Source organism: Tiliqua scincoides, chromosome 10, assembly GCF_035046505.1.
Source record: "Tiliqua scincoides isolate rTilSci1 chromosome 10, rTilSci1.hap2, whole genome shotgun sequence".
NCBI classification, from domain to species: Eukaryota; Metazoa; Chordata; class Lepidosauria; order Squamata; family Scincidae; genus Tiliqua; species Tiliqua scincoides.
In genome coordinates this window covers 930,025-955,110 of record NC_089830.1, presented here as the reverse complement: position 1 = coordinate 955,110, position 25,086 = coordinate 930,025, and the positions used below count along the sequence as shown (strand labels likewise).

Here is a 25,086-nt window from a genome sequence, read left to right as displayed (position 1 = left end):
GCAGAGAAACAGACCAATTTTATTACAAAGATTTTGCTTTCTCCAAAAAATGAAAATAAAAAGTTTTTTTTAAAAAACCACAATATATATATCTTCCCCTTTGCCCTCCCCAAAACACACAAAAACAATGATCTTTTTATGTCACCAATACATGTATCAAAGAGCAGGAAGAGCTGTGAGGAACTCACATCTGAGAGACTTAAAAAACAGCTAAACCAGAAGTCTAAAAAAATAAAACCCTTTCCTTCCCCTCCCCCTCCCCACAAGTGACATGGCTATGTTAGCAGCATCGCTGGGGTTGACCCCTCAAGGGTGGGGGCACTGTGGAAGCAAATCCCCCCTTCCCCTCAAAACCTCCACCTGCCTGCCCTCAGGATCCAGACAAGTGGTCAAAACTTGTCCTCTGAAACCTTTGCTAGGTATGAAGTCATCATGTGCCGGCATTCAGAAAACAGGCCCTTCAGAGAGATGTACTCCAAAAATGCCACCACTTGCTGGCCAGTAGATTGCACAGACCAGCGATGGGCACTGAAGGCAATTCGGAAAGGCGGGGAGAGGAGTGTGGTTTGCGTGCAATACTCGTTTTGCAGGGAGCATCAATACTGGCTAGATTTGCACTCGCCCCTCTCCCGTCATTTCCACAGAGAGGACATTTCTCCCCAGAATACCCCCCCCCCCCACAGGTCCTCCTAGGCTTTCAGCACTCACTGCTAAGAGCACAGCCACAGCCTGCACCCCCGAAGCCGCTGTCACACTCCCCCGCTGCTGAGGTGCTGGGAGGTGATCAGCAGCAGCATCGCTTCCCAGCAGAGTGGAATGGGGTGGGCTCCCTGGCAGGCACGACAGTGAGCAGCCCCAGTCCACAGGCCCCCCCCTGCCCCACTCCCCCAAAGTTTTATGGCTGTATCCACACCTCAAAAATTATTTAAGGAAAGAGAGAAAAGACAGAAGCAAACCCCCAGAGAGCCTCCAGCTCTCCGAGGGAATTCATCCCTTCAAAGGAAGAGATAGTGCAGGAGAGGGGAGAGTCATCTTTAAAAGGGAAAATGCACCCCACACGTGTCCCCAAGTTGGGGGAGGGGCTCTCCAGCAGCACCATCTCAGGCCATAGCATCCTACCCGTGGCTGGCCCAGGAAAGCACGGCTAGGAATGCCAGCCAGGTCCCAAGCCCCCGAATATATTCAGATAGAAATATCTACAGAAACATACGAAATACAAATCTTGTGGAATGGGAGGGGGCACCAGAGAGGACAAACCCAGGGGAACTCGGAGGCCAGTGGGCTACCCGGCTGCTGGCATCTCAGGCTGATTTCACTTCTTCCTTCACCCTGTCGGAGAACAGCAAGAGAAGACAGATTAAAAGGCGGTGGTGGTCAGTAGGCTTTTGCCAGAAAGCCCCCCACATGCATGCACACAGGCACCAACCACACAAACTAACACAGCAAAACTCCTGCTTCCTCTCAGCAGGGAATGTGGAGGTAAACTCCCCAGCGGGGTGCACAGAAAGCACCAAGGAAGTGCCCAACTCAAGAGCAGGCATAGCAGAATACTGGAACAGTCTCCTCCTGGGGGGGAGGGGGCTTTAAAGCCTTGGCTAATGATCCTGAGTCGAGCAAGAGGGGGGGAACCACCCACTCTGCACACACCCACCATGGACAGAGAAAGGACATCAGGGCATCGAGGCAGGTTGTGTGCCACACTCCAGACCAGTCCATCTTCCATTCTGCTGCCCCCCCCCCCAAAAAAAAACCACCCCATGAAGAAGCTGCCAAGTCGCATCCGGCCAAATCTCGTGTTGCTATGAGCCTCAGACAGCACCAGGAGCCATTTCCAAGAGCCTCCTCCTGGGGATGGCTGCTCTGGGTGTCCCCCCCCCCCCCCGGCCTCAGAAGAATGCTGCATTGTGGAGAGGAGGGCACTGCTCTGCGGGGAAGCGCACCTTCCTGAGCTTGGATTCCCTTGCTAGGGCCCTTTGCCCCCCCACCCACCCACCAGAGAGAAAGGTCACTTCCTCTCTAGGAAGTAGGGAAGGGCGGACACAAGTCCACAAAAGGTCACTAACCATGATACTGCCTGCGTGAAACACAGTCTGACAGCAGACCAGGAAAGCGTGATTTAGACATCCAAAACACTTATGCCCTTCTCCCATTTATGGGATATCCAGGCAGCTTATGATATCCATTGCAAGCCAAACACACACAATGCCACACTTGGTCCTCCAGAGCTGCCCAACGAGCGCCAGCCCTCTCCGAGGATGCCCCATGGCAGTCAGCAAGGTGTCTGCTGACCGCCTCCATCCACCTGCTCATCACTCCCTGGACTGAAAAGGGAAGAATGAAACTGAGCAGAAGAGGAAGTGTGGAGGAGAACAGAAAAGCAGGTGCTCCAGGCCACCCCTCACTCCTCATTTCCTCAGCTCCAGTCCCCTCTTCCTTTCTGAATCCAGGCTGGGGGAGAGCTGGGGAGGGCTGGCACCCCACTAGGGAAGAAGGGTGGCATTTGGGGCACCACTTCATTTTTCAGAAGGGCAGACCCTTGATTAGCCCCCTGACACACCCGGCACTGACTGGCTGCTCTTCAGCAAGGGTCTCTGAAAGGATAAAAGCCAACAATAAAAGCAAATTAAACTAGTGGTTTAAAGCAACAGGAACATTCCAAACAAAAAGTCACCCGTCTGCAAGAGGCCTGGGCACACCAAGGTCTTCATGAGGCCAACAAGACAGCAGGGACCCCACCAGGTGGTCCTTCCCAAGGAGGGAAATCTAGAGGCAGGCAGGCAGCAGGACAGGCTCAACTCTCCAACCACAGCCCGCTTCTGCAGCTGACATGGGCAGCAAAGAACAGGAGAGGAGGCAAGACCCTGGTCGTTGCGGTGGGTCATGTGATATGTACACGCGAGACCCAAACCTGACCTAGAGAGAATGGCAGGTGGGAAGACTGCCTTTTCCTTTCCCCAACAAAGCGCAGGCTTGCACAACTCAAGACCCGCCAAGCCAGTCCACAGGCTCTGGACAGCGGCTTGTAGGGGCTGTGGAAAGCCTGGTAGGCCAGCATGCATGGCTGAAGGACAGCACTCAGTCCCAGGGAACCACAAGCACGACGGCTGGCCCTACGAACACAGGCAAGGCACACATGAACGCCGAGAGAGAGTTCACCAAGCTGAGAGGAAGCCGGTTATGAGCAACAGGAACAAGGCAAGGAAAGAAGACATGGCTGCCAGCCTCACCCTTTGGGCTCTGCTGTGTCGTCTTTTGCCTTCTCCTCTTCTTTGACTTCTGGAAGACAACAGAGTGACAGAATCAGACACAGGTGCTTTATTTGCACACAGAGACATCCTGGCCTCCTACACATCACCGGGTTCAACTTCTCAAGCCTGGCTGCTTCCCCTGACGCCCGTCCTCCAGGGAAAGGTCTGTTTCTCCATCCTCCTCCCACCGGGGCTCTGTGTTGCTGTGTGAATGTGAATTCAGCACCCTCTCAGGTGCTGAATTCTCAATGAGAATCTAAATGAGATTCTCATTTAGAACAGAAAAACAGACTGGTTTCTAGACACACTTAAAAAAGGGGGGTGTCAACCTCTAAAACCCCTCTCAGTGGCTCAGGTCCAGGAGACTTCAGGGAAAGCTTCTACCCCACAGAACACTGTTGACAGCCAAGTGCTGCAGAAGCTCTAGGAGGATTTCCTGCTACAGGCAGGGGCTTGATGACTGTAGGTCCCTTCCAACTCTATGATTCTAGCTGGGGCTCTGCGGGGAGCAGGGCTTTTTCAGTGGCTGCCCTGTGCAACATCCTCCCCAAAGAAGCCCTTTGAGCTTTTTGTGAGGGCAACACACACAGACTTCCATGTCACAAAGCCTTTTAAGTGCAGTTCCAGATAACCAAAGAGAAGAGAGCCCGATCCCTGCAAGAGGTTTGGGGACTGATCAAGACATTTCTGCCCAACGCTGCATATACGCAACAGGGATGAAATGTGCACACCTGTGGGCTGAGCAGAAATGGGTTAATTGTTCTAAGGAATATTTCTGACTGCATGCTTAGCAGTTTTAATTCTATTTTATTGTTTTACACAAGCTACCACAGGGATTCTTACGGATCAAAACACGGGGCAAAACGTTAATTGACAATTAAGACCCCCACCAGGCTTATGGTTCTGATCACTCGGGAGGGAGAGCTCGAAACTGACCGTTTTGCAACCAGACAGGGACAAAACAATTAAGTTGCAAAAGAGCCCCCATAATGCCTCATTGGCCGTTGCCCCAGGAATGGGAAATTGAACAAGGAACCAGCAGACATGCCTCTGCGGGCGGCTGGCCAGCTATCTTCCAAATTCAGTTCTCGCATTATGCCCCCCCCCCCCGAACAAAGATGATATTGCATTCCTGGAAATGCTGACAGCTCCTCCTGTCAAATAATCCAACAAAGGACAGAAAAAGCTCACAGAAAGGAATCACAACAGTGGTTTTTGTTGCTTGCAGTGGACTGTTTTCTAAAAGACAGGAGGTGAACCTTGGCCCAGAAGCTACACCCCTAGTTTACAAGAACTTAGAAGTTGCACAGGGAGGGGGCAGGGCTGCGGTTACTAAGTGAGAAGGAAAATGCACTCAGCACATGTTCAGAGGCACTTTATGACTGTTACATTCAAGACTCATCCCTGGTTCTTAAATACAATCTAGGCCCAAGGAGATGGACTTGGAGTACCTGACGCTGGAGCTAAACAAGTGTGGGCCTGATCCTGTTTGGAAATGGCACATTCTGGGGTCTGAGCAGAAGAACACCTCAGCTATTCGTTCCACAAAGAATAAGCAGCATCTTGAGGATTCAGATGGTTCTGGGTCTGACTCTACCTTTCTTTTCCTCCTCTTTCTCCTCATCCTCCGTTTTGGCTCGCTTGGCCTTCTTGAAGTTGGCCACGTTCTTGCGCCCACCTTCCCCTTCGTCTTCGGAGTCGGAGAATTCCTCTTCACAAGCTATTCTCTTGTCTGACGAGCGGACTGAGGGGGAAAGGCAGAGATATCTAAGCACCGCTGATGTCGCCTTGCGGGCAGGAGGAGAGGGAACCCTCAAAAGCAATGACAAAAGGCCTTGATGGAGACATGCGCACCAAGTTCTACAGTCCCCATCCAGGCCTCCCTTTGGGAATAGGCAGGGCTGGGCTTTTTTCAAACAGACAGACATTTCTTCACCAAGAAGTGCCAAATTCTGCAACTAGCAAAAAATAATACAAATCTGGCAGACGCACTACCATTTTTGAGACTGGCAGACACCTAAAGTTCTAGGCCAGCTTTCCTACATTGCACTAGCAACTAAGGTCTTCTAGATCCAACACCACCCTCTTTGGCAATGGACCCACCACTCAGATTCTCAGTGTCCCTCAGTTTCTCCTTTAATGAGCCCAGGCCATCCAACATGGAATGTGGCTCAAAAGGGGTGCAAGGTGAACTTGCCAATGGACATGGAGGGACAATCTTGAACCACAGCAGGGGTTCTAGAGGTGGTGGTTTCCACCAGGCTGGAGCACACATCTGACCATAGGAAGAAGTCCCTTTGGATGAGAAAGGGACTACTGTTCTCTACACAGCTGCTAATGACCTATTTCTGTGGGCTGATGTTCTGACTGACAAAGGTCAGAGAGGCTACACAGTCCACCTGCCCTGACCATGTGCTTGAATGATCCAAGGTGGCACACGACCCCCAGCACTCACTGGAAATCCTTTTGTCAGGATCTTCTTCATCTTCATCTCCACTGTCCTCTGGCACAGCATCCTCAGGGATCGGCTGCATCTGGACCCCGGGAGCGTGGGGGAGCATCCGCAGGTTCTCAAAGAGGCGCTGCCTGTGGACAATCAGGCACACAGAGACCTCACACCAAGCCAATCAGAATGGCATCGTGACAGACAGACAAACAGGCAACCAGAGCAAAAGCCACTGGACATCACTAGAAAAGAGCAAGACTCACTTGATCTTCTCCAGATACTCGTTGGTGTTTTGGTTGGTCATGTTGGAGGGGCTGATGTGGAGTTTGAAATCCGGGCCAAAGTATTCAAAATAATCATTGTATGGAAGCTCTGCAGAAAAAAAAAGGCACACAGAATGTAACCAAGCCCATGACTGTACAGACAGTTAAAACTCAGTACCAAGAAAAGCCATGAGAGGGGGACCCCACAATGTCAGAGGCCAGCAGTACATGGTCTGATCAAGGGAGGCTTTCCACAGTTTAAAGAAGCCTCCTCCCTTCTAGCCATGTCATGCAACTAAGGACACACACACCAATTTCCTCATTCTGCTCCCAAGTCATTCAAGAATACAGAATAGGGTTTGTTTAGCACACACCTAGGTGTGTGGAGAAGTAAGGGATGACAAGGGAACAGAGTTGCAGTGGAAAACATCTCACATCAGCTCATCATCTCAAGATCGCACAGCAGCCTGCATATGGTTACCTGGCAGGCTCCCACACTGGCAGCGTACAGAGCCTGGTCCCCCAGCACCAGCAGCAGAAGAACTCTGGCTGCCTTCAAGACCATTCACTGGGACCCATTTTTCAACAAAAGGCATTAGCTAAAATGGCCCAGTGGGGCTCCTCTTCTGATCCTCGAACTCCAGAAGGGCCAGCTGCCTGGTGGGTTGGTTTCTTTGATGTACAGCCATTTGGTTCTCCACCCCACCCCTGGCTGTAGCCAAACTCGGCTATCCCCAAGCCTGTTTCTGGAGAGCGCAAGTTGATTTGGGGATGCGGGGAAGGGAACACCTTACCATTGGGTATCTCCGTGTTCAGTGCCACAGCAGTCTCATATGTCCAACACCTGGCCACGTTGCGAATTGTGTAGCCGCCCCCTCCCAGCATCAACATGGGCAAGTTAAAGCTCTTGATGAACTCCACGCACTTAGCGTGACCTGGGGAACAGAAGCCAGAGGAAGGACATCATATTGCTGGACCATGGCTGGCCCCGTCCTGGAGACAGCCCACCCCACAACAGACAGGCAAGACGGCACAAGCGGTCCACTTGAACAGAGCACATTTTGAGAGCCTCAATGAGGCCATCACATGCAATTTAATGTGTTCTCCCCCTGGATCTCTCACCATAGAGGACATTGGAACACAAGTCTCAAATTACATACAACTGCATGAGATTTATACTGTCCATCCCAGAACCCTTTGCCAGAAATCTGAGACAGCCCCTCTTCAGAATGCACGGAGCAGCCCCTTGGAACCACAAAGCATCTCAGGCAGTCCCTGAATAAGCCACAGACTCACACATCCACTCAGAACAAAGCCCCCTCTCACCTTTGATGGTCAGATTAAAACAGCCCAGCCTGTCACCCGATAAGGAATCTGAGCCACACTGCAGTGCAACAGCGCTTGGCTGGAATGTTTCCATCACCTTGGACATCACCTGGTCAAAGAAATGAGAGGCCAATCGAGCTGCTGCAGCAACACCACTCAGCCCATGCACCAGAAGTGGCTCATCCGAAAGCTGCTAGTTAGGCCACCTGGGTCCACGCAAAGGGCCCTGGTGCAGGGACAGAATAAATGCTTTCCTTCAGACAGTCCCAGGCTCATGCCCTGGAGCCACTACCTAAAAGAGTTAGAGAGGAGGTGATGGGGAAGTCCCCTCTCTGCCCAAGATCTTGGAGCGCTACTGCCAGTGGGAGGGGGCAGGACAGGGCTCCAGAAACTTCAGACAGGCCTCTCAGGGTCTGTTTGCCAAACAGGTCAAAAGGAAACTCACGGGCTTGAAGATGGCTTCATAGGACTCGTCGTCTATTCCGTCCCGGAGAGGATAGTTGACAGCATAATACTTGCCTTTGCCTGCTCCAATATCCTGGTAGAGCAGAGGAAAAGGAGTTATGGCACACTCGTCCAGGGGCTGCCAGAACCGTGCATCTGCCAAGGATCTAACAGTCGAATTTTACGGCCTTTCGTGCTGGCGAAACAAGTGGTCCACCAGCACTAACTGCTGCAAAAGTGCCATAAAGCACGTTCTGGCAGTGCACTCAGCCGGCCCCTTCCCACCTGTGCCACTGGCTCTCCCACCACCTGTTGGAGCAGGTCAGTTAGCAGCAGGAGGAGGGAAGGCAGAATGGGGGTAGGGGAGGCTGCAATGGTAAGAAACAATTAGGTTGTTAAGTGAACATGCAACCCAATCTACTGCCTTTGTCGTGTAAACAGACACTTCCTGCCAGATGCTAGGGGAGATAGATTGCTTCTTCTTTACACTGAGAGACTCTTTGTTGTGTAAACAGACACTCTGCTGCAAGCTATGGGAGACCTGACTGCCTCATTTAGAGTCTCTTTGTTGTGCTTTGACCGTTGCATATGCGGTCCGTCATTAAGCGGAAGGTTGTTAAGCGGGGCACGCCTGTAAATCAAATGAACAGACAAAGCAGCAGTTTCTGAAACACAGCAAGACGGTGGCAGACCAACACGCATTTCTACAAAGCTCCCTCTCAAGGGGAACCCAGAAAGAAGTCCTATTGAGAAACAAAATCAGAGGAACAGCAACATTCCAGGGAAACTCCAGCTGCCTGGTTGCTAGGGAAGGCTCTGCTCGGGCCTCCATCCTCACCCGTAGATCCCCTGTTCCCGGGAAGTATTCGCCGTACTTATGGAAGGACGCGGTCATGACACGATCAGTGGTGTAGAAGGCCTCCTCCACCCCGTCACCATGGTGAATGTCAATGTCGACGTACAACACCCTCTGATGGTACCTGGAGTGGCAAAGGGCAGTCAGGCTGGTGACCCAACACCCCAAGCAGCACCCTGCTTGACGAAGTGGTCAGGGTCAAGGAAGGTACTGAAAATATCTGCATGCTCCTGCATCTGGAAGCTTCCCACATTTGGGGAATGCTGTCAACATTCACCTATCTAAAAAGGAACCCCATGGCACCTGCCACAGAACCCCATTCATTGCAGAGGATTCTGAGACATGCTCTAGAGCAGCCATTTTCAACCACTGTGCCGTGGCACACTGGGGGTGCCGTGAGTTGTCTGCAAGTGTGCCGCGGGAGTTTGGAGGAGGGTAATTTATTAGCGGGGCATTGGGGGATGTGAGCCCCCCACCAACAGCATGGTGTGCCTTGTCAATTGTCAAAAAACTGATGGTGTGCATTGACAATTTTAGTACCTTGTCAGTGAGACAAAAAAGGTTGGAAATCACGGCTCGAGAGCAGTGGTCCTCTAAATGTTTTAGCACCAGGACCCACTTTTTAGAACAACCGTCTGTTGGGACTCACCAGAAGTGATGTCATTAACATGGAAGTGATGCCATGGCCAGAAGTGACAACATCAATTTAAGCTTCAAACCTAAGCTGTGACCAGCGAAAGGTCCCAGTACACAACGTGTTCATGCTGCTGTTCTGCACAGCTTGGAATTCAAACATTCTAGCTTGGAAGTCAAAGCAGAACGCAGATGTGGACCCTTCTCCAACCATACAGCCCTTCCCAGCACCCCATCTTTCCACCTATTCAGAACAAGCACCAGGTCTCTCCCTCACTGGGAGCCCACCCTACCTGGTAGCTCTGTATTTCCAACTTTGTATTTTCAATGGAAGCTGAGCCAGGTGCTACATGACCCACAGAGTAGGTCCTAACCCACAATTTGGACCTAGAGTACTCCCTCAGTCCACTGACACAAGTGCAAGGCCACTCAAGCCAAGAAAACAAGACTGACTACCCGACAGACCTCTGCAGGGGAAGGTCGGCAGAGTTGTGCAAAGCTGGCTTTCAGGAAGAGCACCATTCACTGTACTGGTCTGAAGGATTAAGTGATCTGAGAGCAATGTCCGGGGGGACAACAAAAACACCCCCAGGAACAATGCCACCTGGGCAACATTCCACAGACAGGGTTTTAGCCGATAGCAAGACAGAAGCAGCTTCATTCACAGGGGTGATGAGCTCAGGGAACCAATGTCCACATGGAATAGCAGCAAACTAAGGAGTGCTGGTGGGTGCAGAGACAACCCTGGACAAGGTGAAGTCCGCTGCTGCAAACCAGCCTGAGGATGCTGGAAAGTGAGGTTTCCAGATTCTACCACTTCAGATGGGGCAGGGGGAGATTAACTGACTGACTTCTTCCCACAGGGAGGAGCGCCTCACATGCAAAACAAGCAGGGAAAAGGCTAAGCTAGACCTTGCTGACATTCGACTTACTTGAGCAACTCCAAGATGGCCAGGACGATGTCATTCACGTAGCAGAATCCTGAGGCCTCGGACTTTTTGGCGTGGTGCAAGCCTCCCGCCCAGTTCACGGCAATGTCCGTCTGCTGCTTGTTCAGCTTCACGGCACTGGCTAGAGAGGGAATTTCAAACTGATGACACAGAACAGAGTCCAAAGGACACTCCCCGAGTACCTCCAGAGCCCAGCAAAGATACAGAAGAACCACACTGGAGAGGAGGCCTGAGTTGGTCGCTTTGCTGTTGTGCTGCCAAGGGTATGCTTGTAAGCTAACAAGCCCCGAGCAGCTGGGGGCGCTTGCTTTGGTAATGCAGCACCAAAAGCAGCCTCCCAGTCTTCGAGTTAGAGGGGAAACAGGGATTCTCTCTGTAGTGGTGCCAGAGGTGCAGCGCACCTGTGAAGCAGCCCCTGATCGCTCTCTCCGGCTCTGAGGGGGGGGGAGAAGGCTGGTGTTCATCACACTTGCAAGACCATAATGGAATACCTACCAAGGTAAATGGAAATGTAAACCATTTCTGCTCTCACGCATGCGTGACAAAAGGAACCATAAAGCCCACCACATGGTGAGCAAAACACAGCATGACACTAGACTAGGCACACTTCTAAGTCTGCCAGTTTCAAGAGGGGACAGAAGCAGTATCTGCTCATCTCTCCCCAATTAGAAACAAAAATCCTGCAAAGGGAGTGCTTGGAAAAGAATTAGCTCCACAGAAACTCATTAAAGATGACAGTCCTGGCCTCTGCAAACACATATAAAAGAAATTTCCTTAAAATGCAGCTGGAGAGAAAGGAGAACACTCAGCCAGTCCTGGGCATATCTCATGTTCTATAAAGCATCTCTACTAAACATATTCATCAAGCAGAATCTCATATGTCCCTCCTGAGACCTACAGGGAAGACACTTCACCAGTCAGTATCTACTGCGCTCAAGAGATGGTCCTGGGGTGTCTTTACACTGCAATCCTGTGCATTATTACTCCGAAGCCATCTCCACTGATCTCAACAACATTTACTCCCTGGTAAGTATGGCTCAGGATCGCTACCCAAGTCTTTCAAGCTGCTCAGAACAAGATCCAAAGAGCCCCATCATTTGCCATTTTGAAAAGCAAAAACCTCTTTGGTTTTTGTGATGCCTTCACAGCTCTGTGATAATGTATGTTTTGACAGCTGATTTCAATTCTTTTCCTTCTTGCTGCTTTCAGAGATTGCTTGACAGTGTTTGGTACGCAGCTTTCAACTGTTTTTATTGTAAACTGCTTTGTTTATGAAAAATGGTCTAGAACAGTGGTTCTCAAACACGGTTGGTAAGTTCCTCATGAGGAAGCTGCTTGAACCATTCGCTAAAGAGGCTATGCCGTGTCTCCAAAACTAGACGTGATAGAGCAAAATGGATGCTATTTTTTTGAATCGGTACCCCAAATATACTGAGGAATTGGTGTAACGTATAAGGAAGCAAAATGTGTGTTGGCCTGTGTTATCAATCATACTACCGTACACTCATCATTTGAAGATTGTTAATTTTTTTAAAATGGCTAACTTACCAACCGAGCCTCCCGTAGAAAGTTGACAAAACTCAAACAAGCCATCAAACACGGGGCAATCCTCTCCAACGTTGACTTGGGGGAGGAAAGCAAAAACAAAAATGGTTCCAAGATGAGAAGTTTAATCAAAAGACGTGAAGCAAACTGAAAACTGCAAGGTGGATGGATGACATTTCCCTGTCACTCAGTGCCCGTACTCCAGACAAGCAGGGCAAAGGAGCAGCTGCACTGCAGAGCAAGGCCCACAGAGAAAGGCACTCTGCCTTCTTGCTTAGAACAAGATGAGTTTGGCTTGCCTGGGCTGTCTGTTGGCACAGAATACACAGGCATTCAGAGGATGTGGGAGGGGGGAAATCAACACCAGAGACATACACACCTCCTGATGCGCCATCTGCTGGAGTCGCATGGCACACAGAAGCACACAGTGCTGATGATGATTATTTTGGCATCATTATTCTTATCGATTACAGGTCATGCTTCAGCACCTGCAGGGTTCCATCCCTCAAACCCCCATGGATGACAAAAATCAGAGATATAGAAATCTGACCCACGGAGAACCTCCCACTGCAGGTTCGAAACCCATGGTGGGTCAAATCCACATATAATGAGGACCTACTGTACTGAGCATTTGTATAGAACTGCAGGGCATTCAGATGCTTGACAAACATTCACTCAGTGCGGTCAGTCCACATCCACACAGTTGGTATCCTTTTTCCTTTTTTTCTGGTCCACCCAGGTTTATCAATGCCCATTAGTCAGGACACCTCCCTATTATCTCCAAGCCCCAAGGCAGCAGGCCTCTGAATGCCAGCAACAGGAAGGCCCTCTGCCTACATGCTTGGCTTCCATGAGGCACATGGGAAACAGGAAGCTAGACTAGATGGACCTGTGGTCTGATCTGGATGGGTGTCAGGTGGTGGACTGGTGGGGCTCACTTGGCTATGCTGCTCCTATTCCCTGGACTCAGGAATTGTGAACAGGAAGGAAATGCAGATGAGAGGAGGATGGTGGGCTAGAGCACCACCAGGGCAGCATCTGTCCTGTGCCCCGGCCACTGGAAGGCACAGTCCTGCCCTGTCAAGGTGTCGACGACATATTACAACAGAATTCCACTAACTATGGGTGCCATCCATCGAACACTGCCTGCTGCTTCCCTTTATGTCTGTGCTCAGACTCTGTTTCTGAGTTTTGAAAGAAAGAAAACCGGAAAATCCTGGCACTGTGGGAGTGCGTCCTTTCAGCAGCTTCCCCCCCCCCGCCCCCCTGAACCTTAGTAGTGTTGGCAACATCCCAGTCAGCACTTACACCGCTGCATCTGTTTGCTGTACTCAGACATGTTATCTGGGCGAATCGACCGCAGAAACTTGATGTAGTCGTCACTGTGGTATTTGGTCATTTCCTCTGCACTTGCTTTGTAAGGTCGCTGCAATGACAAGACAGTTTATGGCAGGCTTTGGGAAGGCCAGCAAAGCCAAAGACATTTCAGACTCCCCCAGACAGGCTCTCCCCACTGTCTCTGCCCCCAAAGTAACTGGAATATCAGTAACCCTTAAAAAGAATACATAAAAGGGCAGTGTACTGCTGACGGGAATGTGTGCGCGTGTGGTTTGTTAACGGTGGACGAAAGGAAGTGACTTCTCCAGGTCCGTCCCCCCCATAAAGTGGTTCCCTATGTATCATCAAACCTCTGCAAAAGTGCAAATTCTTAATGTTTGTTATTGCTAAGTTTCAGGAGAAGTACACGGGCCACAGGAATGTCTTTCCATTTAAATTGAAGACACCCTCTAGGGCTAGGCAAGGACAGCAGAGAATTGTTTCTGCTCTATGAAAACAGTTTTCCCAATCTTTCTTTGCCTGAAAACGTGCCACAAATGACTTGCAAAGGACCGGCAGGCCGGCAAGTACAAACCTGTGGACTAGGAACTTGTTTGGACTTATTTGCAAGACTGCTTTTAAGGGAAATATGATAAACGGTACAATGGATAAAGGGAACAGCCTGGTACGCTGACAAACCAGACAAAACAGTGGGGTGATATTTATGTCAGTCATACTATGAATTATGAAATCTCTGTCATCTGTGGAAACCTGGATGGGAATTTAGTGAGTAAGCAGGTTTCTTTTTTACATGTGTAACCTACTAATTTCCCTCCCTGTCTTCCATTGTCTCACCTGGATTGAATGTCCAACTGTAACTTCCTTGGGGCAGGGACCTATCCTCTTGTACTCTGCGAAGTACTGATGGTGCTGTATAAATAATTTCTCCATTCTCATTATTGTTTTTTTTGGAGGCAATATCTGAGAAAAGAATGCTCATATCTTGTCTCCAACTTCTTGTCTGATTTACCTTGGCGTGCTGTTAATCGTACCTTTTTCACTCAAATGATTAAAAAAAACTTACATAGATCTCCATTTTTCTGTAAAGGCCATAGTTCAGAAGGAGGTTATGAGTCATTCTGATCCTGTGAGGTTTCATAGGGTGTCCCTGGCCATAGTAATAGTTTCCAATGTCACCTGAAAAGTGGTGGGGAGGGAAAGAGAAAGTTTCGGTTATGCTGAGAACCACGTAAACACTGGGAGACGTAACAAGGGATGATTGAGAGCAGAAGAGATAGCAGCCTAGGAACAGAGCATGTTTTGCATGCAGACGGTTCCCGAGTCTGGTTCCTAACTTCTCTGATCAGGGCGATGCAAGCCAGACCGCTACCTGATGCTGTGTCTGCCACCTTTGCACTACAAAAACCTCCAAACCAACCAAAACTCACCATGTTCCTTGCATGCTGCCCTAAACACCAGAAGTGTGGGGTTTCTGGTTTCACTTGCAGATTCAGCACAAACTCCTCTGGGTTTCATGGCAGCATGCACGGAGCAGTGAGGAGGGGAATGACCTGCTTCTCACTCAAGCAAGCCAGGAAGCAGATCAGTATGGCTTGCATTGGTGGCGGCAGTGGTGACAGACTAGGGGGGAAAAGGCACCCCAAACCCGCTGCCCTCTAGACCCTTTGCAATCTGCTACTGATGCAATGATTGCACTGATGGGTGGTCACGGTCTCCAGCTAAACAGATCTTGGTGGCAAGGCCGGGAAAAGCCCTGAAGATGCTCTGCTGTCAAGAGGAGACAGCACCGAGCCAGATATAAATGCAGCTATGTCAGTGTGGAGTCTGTTGCAACTGGAGGTGAAGATGTGGTGGGGTAAGTTTATGAGGAGTGTCCAGAAATGGGATTTGTCAGCCAGTGGCGCTCCTTTGCTCAGCATGACAACCACCCACGTCAACTACATGCACCCACCCACCTGGGTCTCTCGTTGCTCAGGAGTGGCTTCACACTCTACATGGCAATCGCCCTGACTTGGAGTACATCCCAGTTTCCTGCAGCAGAAATCTGAAGCCTGTGTGCACACACAGGCCTGGTCCACCACCTCTCAAAAAGGATATGAAGCAACTGGAACAATGACAGAGAAGAGCCACGCAAATGATCCGGAAGATGGAGGAAGGGAGCAACTGCCCCAGGCGGCATGGCTGCAGCGAGAAACTACAACTGGGGATTTATCAAGAGAAACACAGCTGTGGAGGATGCTGCAGGGGCTGTCCTGGTTCAGGACAACCAGGGACGACAGACTGGTCAAATACTGTCAGTCAACAAGCTACCAGGCATGCAACTAGACATGACCAAATATTCTAGGAAGATAAGAGTGCCACTCCTCAGGCAGTACCTTACTGTCTTTAAGTTCACACTCAACTGCAAGGGCAGGGCTGTTTGTTAACGGCAAACTTGGCCACACACCAGAGTTACACCTAGTGGTCACCTGCTAGAACTCCAGGCACCCCCCAACAGGAACAGGAACTCAAGTAGCCAACGGGGCAATGGGTTCCTACTTGGAACTCCCACCTTGCAGGAGGAACCAAGGCCCATCTTATCTGCCTATCTAAGCCTGAACCTCTTCTGCAAGGGTCAGGATTGCCAACTCTGACTAAAGCTATTCCTGGAGGTTTGGGGCAGCATGACACCATGTGTGAAATTCCTGGAGGTCCTGTTAAGACCTCCAGAACTGCATTCAACAGTCACGGGGAAATGAATGCTGATTCCTGGAACTCCCGGATAATCCTGGAGGGCTGACAGACCCAAGGATGGTTTGCACTCAGGTTAGAGAAACTTTAAACTGCTCATGTCTTTGTCGCACAACAAAAGTCAACCAAGATTCTGGTATTGAGTAATTAGTAATATTAAATCCGTGGGTGATTAGACCATCCTTTCATTATTCCAAAAAAGTTACAGCTATAAAAAAATTATTTAATATATTATAGACTAGTCAAATGCCCAACCACCCCCCCTTTTTTTTTTACACCCTGGTAGGCAGCAAAAACAGAACTGCCCTGCCTGGGGCAAAGCGGGGCTTCCGTGGATGCTGACGGGTCAAGTTTGGCTTGGAGGGTCACAAGTTGCACTTTGGGGCTTTTTAGTTTTGGAGGGGTGATGTCATTTCCACAAGTCACGACTGACTCGTGTGATGTCATTTCCGTAAGACTGTTCTAGGCTCTGCGGCTCTATTTCTAGGGCAACTGTCTGTACAGTAGTAACAAATTATCTGTCCCTCTTCCTCCATTGGCTCTGTCACAGAACCCAGAATCATCTTCAGTGATTTTCAACTGCTGTGCGCCAATCTCCTATGGCACACCTGTGGACCGATGGCACACCCATGCACCGTGGCACACTGGTTGAAAAATCGCTGCTCCACACCAGCGTGCAGACCTCTTCAACAGCTGCATCATGACACTGCCTCTGGATGTTTGGCAATGACATCATCATGGCATTGCCGAACATCCGGGTTGCTGCGCTGTGCAGAACTCAGCTGAGAGGCGCATAACCATGCACTTAGAAGGAACACTGTTCACAATGCTAGTGCTTAAGAGTCGCACAATGACGTTATTAACAGTCATACAACATCACTATTATTAACATGTCCTTCAAAAACACTTTTCTATTTTAAAAAATACGCAAAGCACTGTGCAATAAAATCATATAAAAATAGTACTAAAGTAAACGCAACAAGCCAAGCACAAAACAATCACTGTGAACCCTCGATTTAACAGACCTCAGTTTAACAGACTTCAGAATCTGTTAACAAAGCAGAAAATGCTGATTGTTTCTGCAAATCTCCACTGACTTAAATGTATTTTGATTTGACAAACTTTGGGAATTAAGAGGCACTACTTCCCCCCATTAGTATGCTAAATCAAGGGTCTGCCATGTCAAAAATCAACAATAGTAACAGAAATTCACAACACAGCTAGAAACAAGCAGGTGTAATTAAGATGATGATGAAAACAACATGAGGCTGTTGAAAGACAAAGTACTCCACAGAGCTGGTGCAATTACAGGAAAGTCCCTGCTTCAACTCCCCACCAATCTCACTTCCAATATGGGGAGAGGCAGTCCAGAACACAACCTTCCTGCCCATCTCGGGGCATAGGGGAGGAATATGCAGGGGGAAGTGCTGCTTCAGGCATGTAGGACACACCCTATGGGCAGTATGGGCAGACATGTGCTGCCTCTGTGGGTTTCAGAAAGCCCTCTGGAGGGGGCTTCAGAGGGCATAAGAGGCCAAAAATCGTGGATTCGCTTATCTGCGATTGTTGGTATCTGTGGGGGGTTTGAGAATGGATCCCTTTGGACACCAAAGTCCCATCTGTAAACCATTTTTCAAGCTTCTCACAGCAGTTTATGTAGCAAAAGGAATGAAAAGGTGGTTTCCTGTCCCAAAGGGGATCACAATCTAGCAAGACAGAAGACATCCCAGTAAGAAGCTATTGGGAGGTGATACTGCATTGGAACGAATAGAGAGAGTTGCTCTCCCCCTGCTAAGCATAAGGGACCCCCCACTTAAAATGTGCCTCTTTGTCCCAATAGCAGGGGCCAAGTTAAGATCAGGGACTACGCAATCAGGGAAGGCCAACCTCGTCCAGCTTATGGGTATTGCTGGTCTACAGGCATCCTACTGGGCAGCTCTAGAAATTGGATGCTGGACTTTTGATCCAATCGAGCAGCATCTCCTCTGGTGTTCTACTAGACCAGTTTGACTAGACCAAGCTGCCCATCCCTACCCCTACCTGCCCTGTTTCTCCAGACCTCTTGTGTCTTCACAACAACCTTGTGAGGTAGCAGCCTGAGCAGGGCTGGCCTTAGGAGCTGTAGTGTAGAACAGCAAGAAGAGGCTGTGCAGGTTTATATAAAAAACTCAGCTTTGATAAGGCAGTCCCATGACTGGACTGGATCCAACCCCTCTCTTGCACAAGCTTTAAAAGGTTGCCGCAACCTCCCAAACGAGGCTTCGCAGACCCACAGGTTGAAGAACACTAGTCTAGACAACTACTTGGACACTGAAGAACTCCAGTCTTCCTCTGGTGTCCAGAAGAGCATACATGGGTATTTAAGGACTCACAACCATCACCCACATGTTACCAGTACACTGCAGCGAACACCAGTGCACTCCCAGCAAGCGAGACTACTGTGTAAAGTGTGGCTCCCCTCTCAGGAGACAATGCTCCCATACGCGCAAGCTTCCAATCAAGAGCCTCAGGATTCAACCTCTTGGATCAATCAGCAACCCACCTCTGGCCCACTCCAGGTGAGAAAGTTGACCTAGTCACGTCAAACTATTTCCAGCAGCAGATGGGGGGTGCTTAAAACTGGAACACAAGCAGGAATTTAGACCTTCCAAGGAGCCTGCCAAGTCACGTGACTGCATCCAAGCCTCACTGGAGATGTTCCCCACCAGGAAAAATACGGAAAAGACAGGTAGGCTTCTCTGAGAAGGAGACGGCCTCAAGGGCTCCTGCTGCTGGAACTGTGCCAGACAGAAGCCTGGAATGGAAGCTGCTCAGGTCGAGGCATAGTCAGGGAGGGAAGGCCAACACCCCAGTGCTTGGGGGAGCACCTGGGCTGGACACACACCAAGAACCACTTGCTGAAGCCTCTGAGCACAAAATACATTTCCACTATGGCACAAAGCTATCCCACTCCACTATCGGGACCAGAGGCTGCCTTGAGTGGTCTGGGGAGGACATCAGAGGCAGACAGGACCCTCGAGGAATCACTGCCCCTGCAGCTGGGAGGTGCTTCTGCCTTTAGAGTCACCTGAGGAAACTAGCAGGCTCTGCTCTGCTCACCATGAGCTTCCACTCCATTCTTCAGCTTGGGCGCATCACCCTCCTCCAGTTCCCTACCACAATTCAGCTGACATTTTGCATCCTCCTAGAGCAGGGGCCTCCAAACCCCGGCCCATGGGCCACATCCGGTATCCCCAGATTACCTGCCTGGACACAGTGGTGGAGAAGGCTTTCCATTCTGCACTGTAACCTCCACTTCTCACAGGTCACTTCCAAAACTCATGCCAGGCAGCCACTTGCCCCAGGAAACTGGGGCACACAGCCTGCTGGGGCGATGGGCAGCAGAAGCAGTTTCTGAAAAGCACCCCCTCCCCGATGAGCACCGCGTGTAGTTCCACACAAGCACACCTTCCTGCACGCAGAAAGCTCCAGGTTCGAGTCCAGGCACCTCCAAGTAGGCCTGGAAAAGGCCCTTCCCTGGTTGAAACCATGAGATATTGCAGGCCACACTCCAGATAATGCAGCTTCCTATCCTCCAGGGCTCCTCTCTAGCCAATTCCTACCCTCGTACACTTCTTACTATCCTGGGAGCCTTCTTTGGAGGATCCACCTCTCATGCCACTAAAACTCACCCTCATTAGCCCCTCCCCCCACTGTTGGCCTCTTCTCCCCATCCCATGAGCCATTTTTACCCAAAATCCTCACCAGCCTGTACTCCCATCACCCCCGAAATCTTTTTCCTTCTCATCCCCCCCCCACACCAACCCCACCTCCTTGGCTGGAGTGAGAAGACTCAGCTCAGGTCTGGGCAGCGGAGCCCCAGCCCCTGCCAGTTCAGTGCCACCTGGTGCCACCTGGTGCCCACAAGTCCTGGCCCAGCTTAAGGGATTCATTTATGGGCTGCACAGATCTCAGACCCAGTGTTCAGCACACCTCTGAGGTACTGTGCATCTGGCACTTGGGAGATCCTGTCCAAGGCGCCTTCGGGGCCATATCTGAAACTTCTTCTGCACTGCACCCCCAGCTCCCACACTCCCCTTGCTACCCCATGTATTGGTGCTCCCCCAGAAAGTTTCCTCATTCACCACTTCCTCCTAGTCCCAGTACCTCCTCAGCCCCCCTCCGTCACCACGTATCCCCTTCCCCCAGCCTGCCTACCTCTCTGCCTCCCTCCATCATCATCATCTCCAACCAAGGAGGGCTCTTCCCACTCGTGACCGTCAGGGGAGCCCCTCCCCCTCTGCTATCCCAAGTGTTGGTCCCCCCCAAGAAGTTTCCTGGCTCTCCCCCTCCTCACTCATCAGTCCCAGTTACTCCTCAGCCCCCCCTCCATCATCAACACGGCCCCACCATCACCAGTCCCCATCATCACCCCCAACCATGGGGGGCTCTGCCCACTCCTCACTCCTAGGGGCGCCCCTCCCCCTCTGCTACCCCAAGTCTTGGACCCCCCAAAAGTTTTCTGGCTCACTGTTTCCCCCTCACACGTCGGTCCCTGGCACCCCTCAGCCCCCCAACACAAACCCACCCCAGCCTTCCTCCTTCCAACGTCATCAGCTCCTCCTCCAACCATGGGGGCCCTTCCAGCTCCTGCCCCCCAAGGGCGCCCCTCCCCCTCCACTACCCCATCTTAGTGCCCCCCCGAAAGTTTCCTTGCCCGCCCCCTCCCCCCACAGCAATGCCAGTCATTCCCCAGCCCCCCCAACCACGGGGGCTCTCCCACCCCCAGGGCTGCCCCTCCCCCTCTGCCACCCGTCCTGCGGCCCGAGTTTCCCACTGGCTGCTGCCCCTCCCCCAGCAGTGCCAGTCGCTCCCCCTCCCCCCACCTGCCCGCCCCTCCCCCCAGGGGCGCCCACGGCCTCCGCCCACCGTCGTAGTAGTAGCAGACTTTCCGCTTGGTCCCCTGAGTGAGCGCCATTTTCCGCCGCCTCCCGACAGCTCCTCCGTCCGGCCGGCCCGAGTCCCGCCGCGCAACCGAGCCCGCCCGAGGGGGAGGCTCCGCCCCACTCGCTCGCGTGGGCCTATCGCCGCGCAGGCGCTCCCTCGCGGGCACGGTGACGGCCAATCAGAAGTCGCGGGAGGCGTGCCGAAGCCGGCCAGCAGTCTAGGTAGAGCGGCGAGGAGTTGCTGGGACTGTACCACTGGCCCCGGGGGGCGGGGCTGGAAGGCTCCATTGCGCGTGGGGGGGCTGCAGCTGGGAGTTCCGCGGGAAGGGACTCCCCTGCACGGGAGGGTGCAGCAGCAATAGCAATTTATTACACATAAATATAATTAATAATAATAACTTTGTCAATTACTTAAATAAATAAATTACTTATTAATAATATTAATTAATTAAATAACGTAATAATTACTAATAATATTTTAGTAATAATAAATTATGAGTATTATTAAATTATGGGTATTTATTTATTTATCATACTAAATAGATAGAACATATTGTTAATTTATATATGAATAATAATAATTATTAACAAGTTTATCTGTTATTAGTAATAATAATACATTCTGATTATAATTATTATTTTTACTTACAGCCCAATCCTATCTACACTTTCCTGGGAGTAAGTCCCATTGACTGTAATGGGACTTAGTTCTGAGTAGACATGCATAGGATTGGGCTGTTATTCATTTATTATTAATCATACTAATAATTAATAGATACAACTTATTAATAATTTGTAAAATGTTGATAATAGATATTATTATAATATATAGTTCCACTCTTAGATATTATAAATGTTATTAATGATACATATTAATCTTTCCACAAGGACATGAAGGGCACTGTTGTCTTCGATGGCTCCACATCAGACCCCTTTGACATCCGAAGCGGCGTGAAGCAGGGCTGTGTTCTTGCACCAACCTTGTTTGGGATTTTCTTCGCTGTCCTGCTGAAGCAGGCCTTTGGAACTGCAACAGAAGGCATCTATCTCCAGACCAGATCAGATGGAAAGCTCTTCAACCTCTCCAGACTGAGAGCAAAGTCCAAAGTCCAGCTGAAATGTCTGCGTGACTTCCTCTTTGCAGCTGTCACTACCCACTCTGCCAAAGATCTCCAGCAGCTCATGGATCGTTTTAGCAAGGCCTGCCAAGATTTTGGACTGAGGATCAGCCTGAAGAAAACACAGGTCATGGTTCAGGATGTGAACTCACCTCCCTGCATTACAATCTCTGCACATGAACTGGAGGTTGTCCATGACTTTGTGTACCTTGGCTCAACGATCTCCGACACTCTTTCTCTAGATCAGGGGTGCCCAAACCCCGGCCCTGGGGCCACTTGCGGCCCTCAAGGAGCCCCCAGTCTCCAATGAGTCTCTGGCCCTCTGGAGTTTTGTTAGAGCCCACACAACTGCTCTCAGCATGAGGGCAACTGTTTGATCTCTCGAGTGAGCTGTGGGATGAGGGGTCCCTCCACTGCTTGCTGTTTCACATCTGTGATGCAGTAGTGGCAGCAAAGGAAAGGCCAGCCTTGCTTTGTGCAAGGCCTTTTATAGGCCTTGAGCTATTGCAAGACCTTCATTCATTGATATGTTCATCTTTAATATATTCATTTATGTAAATTTATTCAAATTTAAAATGTAAATTGATTCTTTTTTCCCCAGCCCCCGACACAGCGTCAGAGAGACGATGTAGCCCTCCTGCCAAAAACTTTGGACACCCCTGCTCTAGATACTGAGCTAAACAAACGCATCGGTAAAGCAGCTACCAAGTTTTCCAGGCTCACAAAGAGAGTCTGGTTCAACAAGAACATACCAAGATCCAGGTCTACAGAGCTTGCATCCTGAGTACACTTCTGTACTGCAGCGAGTCATGGACTCTTCACTCACAACAGGAGAGGAAACTGAACGCATTCCACATGCGCTGCCTCCGACGCATCCTCAGCATCACCTGGCAGGACAAAGTCCCAAACAACACAGTCCTGGAACAAGCTGGAATCCCTAGCATGTATGAACTGCTGAAACAGAGACACCTGCGTTGGCTCGGTCATGTCGTGAGAATGGATGATGGCCGGATCCCAAAGGATCTCCTCTATGGAGAACTTGTGCAAGGAAAGTGCCCTACAGGTAGACCACAGCTGCGATACAAGGACATTGCAAGAGGGATCTGAAGGCCTTAGGAGTGGACCTCAACAGGTGGGAAACCCTGGCCTCTGAGCGGCCCGCTTGGAAGCAGGCTGTGCAGCATGGCCTTTCCCAGTTTGAAGAGACACTTGGCCAACAGACCGAGGCAAAGAAGGAAGGCCCACAGCCAGGGAGACAGACCAGGGACACACTACACTTGCTCCCAGTGCGGAAGGGATTGTCACTCCCGAATCGGCCTTTTCAGCCACACTAGATGCTGTGCCAGAACCACCATTCAGAGCGCGATACCAGAGTCTTTCAAGACTGAAGGTTGCCAACAATAACATGTATTATCTCTTATTAGTAATAATAAATTATGATGATGACTCATTTTATTTATTTATTTATTTAGTGGTGGTGGAAGCAGCAGTAGTAGAAGAGCCCAGTCCTATGCATGCCTGCTCAGAAGTAAATCCCATAATAGTCAATGAGGCTTACTCCCATGAAAGTGAGGATAGGATTGCTGCCTTACAACCCAATCCTATCCACACGTTCCTGGGAGTAAGCCCCATTGACTCTAATGGAACTTCCTTCTGAGTAGACATGCATAGGATTGGGCTGTTAGTGATATCAGCCCCCAGGGATTTAAGCTTCCACAGTGCAAATCCTCCTCAGTTCCTTTTTCTGCATGTTTATTAAAATACATCTTGCTCAACTTGAGCTGCTGAGGGGCTCAGGTCTAGATGAGGCCTGAACAAACGGCTGCAACATGCCTAAGCTCCTTTGCCTTGATGGCTAGGGCTGAAAGAGGCAAAGCAAGTGGAAGATTAATGGCTTGGGACCTGTGTGCTTGAGAGACCGCCTCCTTCCACGTAATCCGGTCTGTTCTCTTAGGTCCTGATGGTTGTGCCACCACCGAGAGAGGTCAGGGCAGCCAGCAGTTCTCAAACTTTTTGCATTGGGACCCTCTTTTTAGAATGAGAAGCTGTCAGGACCCACCAGGAGTGATGTCATGGCCCGAAGTGACATCATCAAGCAGGAACATTTCTAACCATCCTAGGCTACAATCCTACCCACACTTACCCAGGAGTAAGTCCCATTGACTGTCATTGTTAAAAGCATATACAGAGTAGCCTGTCAAAAGTACAGATCTGCCATGTTTTCCCAAATGCAGTCATATACCATGGTAGCATCAAGACTGATATATTAAAAATAAAATACTGAAATGAATGGGGACCCACCTGAAATTGGCTGGCGACCCACCTAGTGGATCCCGACCCAGGTTTGAGAAACACTGGGTTAGAGGATGGAGGCCAGAAACAGGGCCTTCTCGGTGGTGGTGCCTGTGTTCTGGAATGCCCTCCCCTTTCAGCTGAGGACAGCATCCTCTTTATTAACCTTCCTGCAAGGCCTGAAGATGTCTTTACTTGGGAAGGTCTTCAAAGTGCTATAATGGCTGTTTTTAGGAACTTAGTTTAATGTTTTTTATTGGTGTTTTATTGCTGGCTGTTTTGGTTTTTATACTATTTTATGTTGTTTTTATTGTTCTATTTTGTCTGTTTTTATTGTTTTACCTGTATTTTAGTGCCTTTTGTATTTTCTATCTATTTGTTGTTATCCACCTTGGATGCCCTCTGGGGAGAAAGGCAGAGTACAATCAAATAAAATCAATCAATCTATAAGATTAATGGGGACAAAGGGACCATTTCAGAAAGGAATCTAAACTGTAATAGTCAGCTGAAAGCAAAATGCTGGAGAGCACAAGCCTACACGTCTGGCTGGGATGTTCAGTGCCACCAAGGGCTTACTCCTAAGTCTGTTTGGGGTGGTAGGTTTCGACTTTGGCACACATTTACAACAGAATCTTACCTGTGCCTGTTCAGAAGTAAGTCCCACCATGTTCAGTGGGAGTTACTCCCAGGAAAGTGTGTATATAGGACTGCAGCCTTAGCCTACATGTGCAGGGAAAAAAGCGTACCTGTGCACAGGTAGGCATATGGACAGTCCTCAGGCTTCCTTCCTCCCTTTCTGGACTTGTGAGAAATGCTGAAAGGACCACCTTTGCTCCTCCCACTCCCTTGGATTCTGACCAGAACAGCAGTACTTACTCTAAGCTGGGTGGTCTTTCACCAAAGCTCAACCTGGACATCGGCTTCCATTGCCTGTTCTGAGCTCTGGAATGTATTTTGCTGAAATCGCAAAGA

At 50.0% G+C, this 25,086-nt stretch overlaps 1 protein-coding gene across 1 annotated transcript; it reads right to left on the bottom strand.

The window, feature by feature from the left end:
• Window positions 1-20,793, bottom strand: HDAC1 (histone deacetylase 1). Its single transcript, XM_066638328.1, has 14 exons — window positions 20,688-20,793; window positions 14,113-14,225; window positions 13,020-13,137; window positions 11,715-11,789; window positions 10,149-10,287; window positions 8,566-8,707; window positions 7,729-7,821; window positions 7,284-7,392; window positions 6,752-6,892; window positions 5,958-6,066; window positions 5,704-5,834; window positions 4,846-4,992; window positions 3,228-3,276; window positions 1-1,329 (listed from the first exon to the last, which is right to left on the bottom strand). Exons 1-14 carry the CDS (start codon window positions 20,734-20,736, stop codon window positions 1,302-1,304), a joined length of 1,443 nt encoding a protein of 480 aa, XP_066494425.1. The 5' UTR covers window positions 20,737-20,793; the 3' UTR covers window positions 1-1,301.
• Window positions 20,794-25,086: the final 4,293 nt, after the last annotated feature.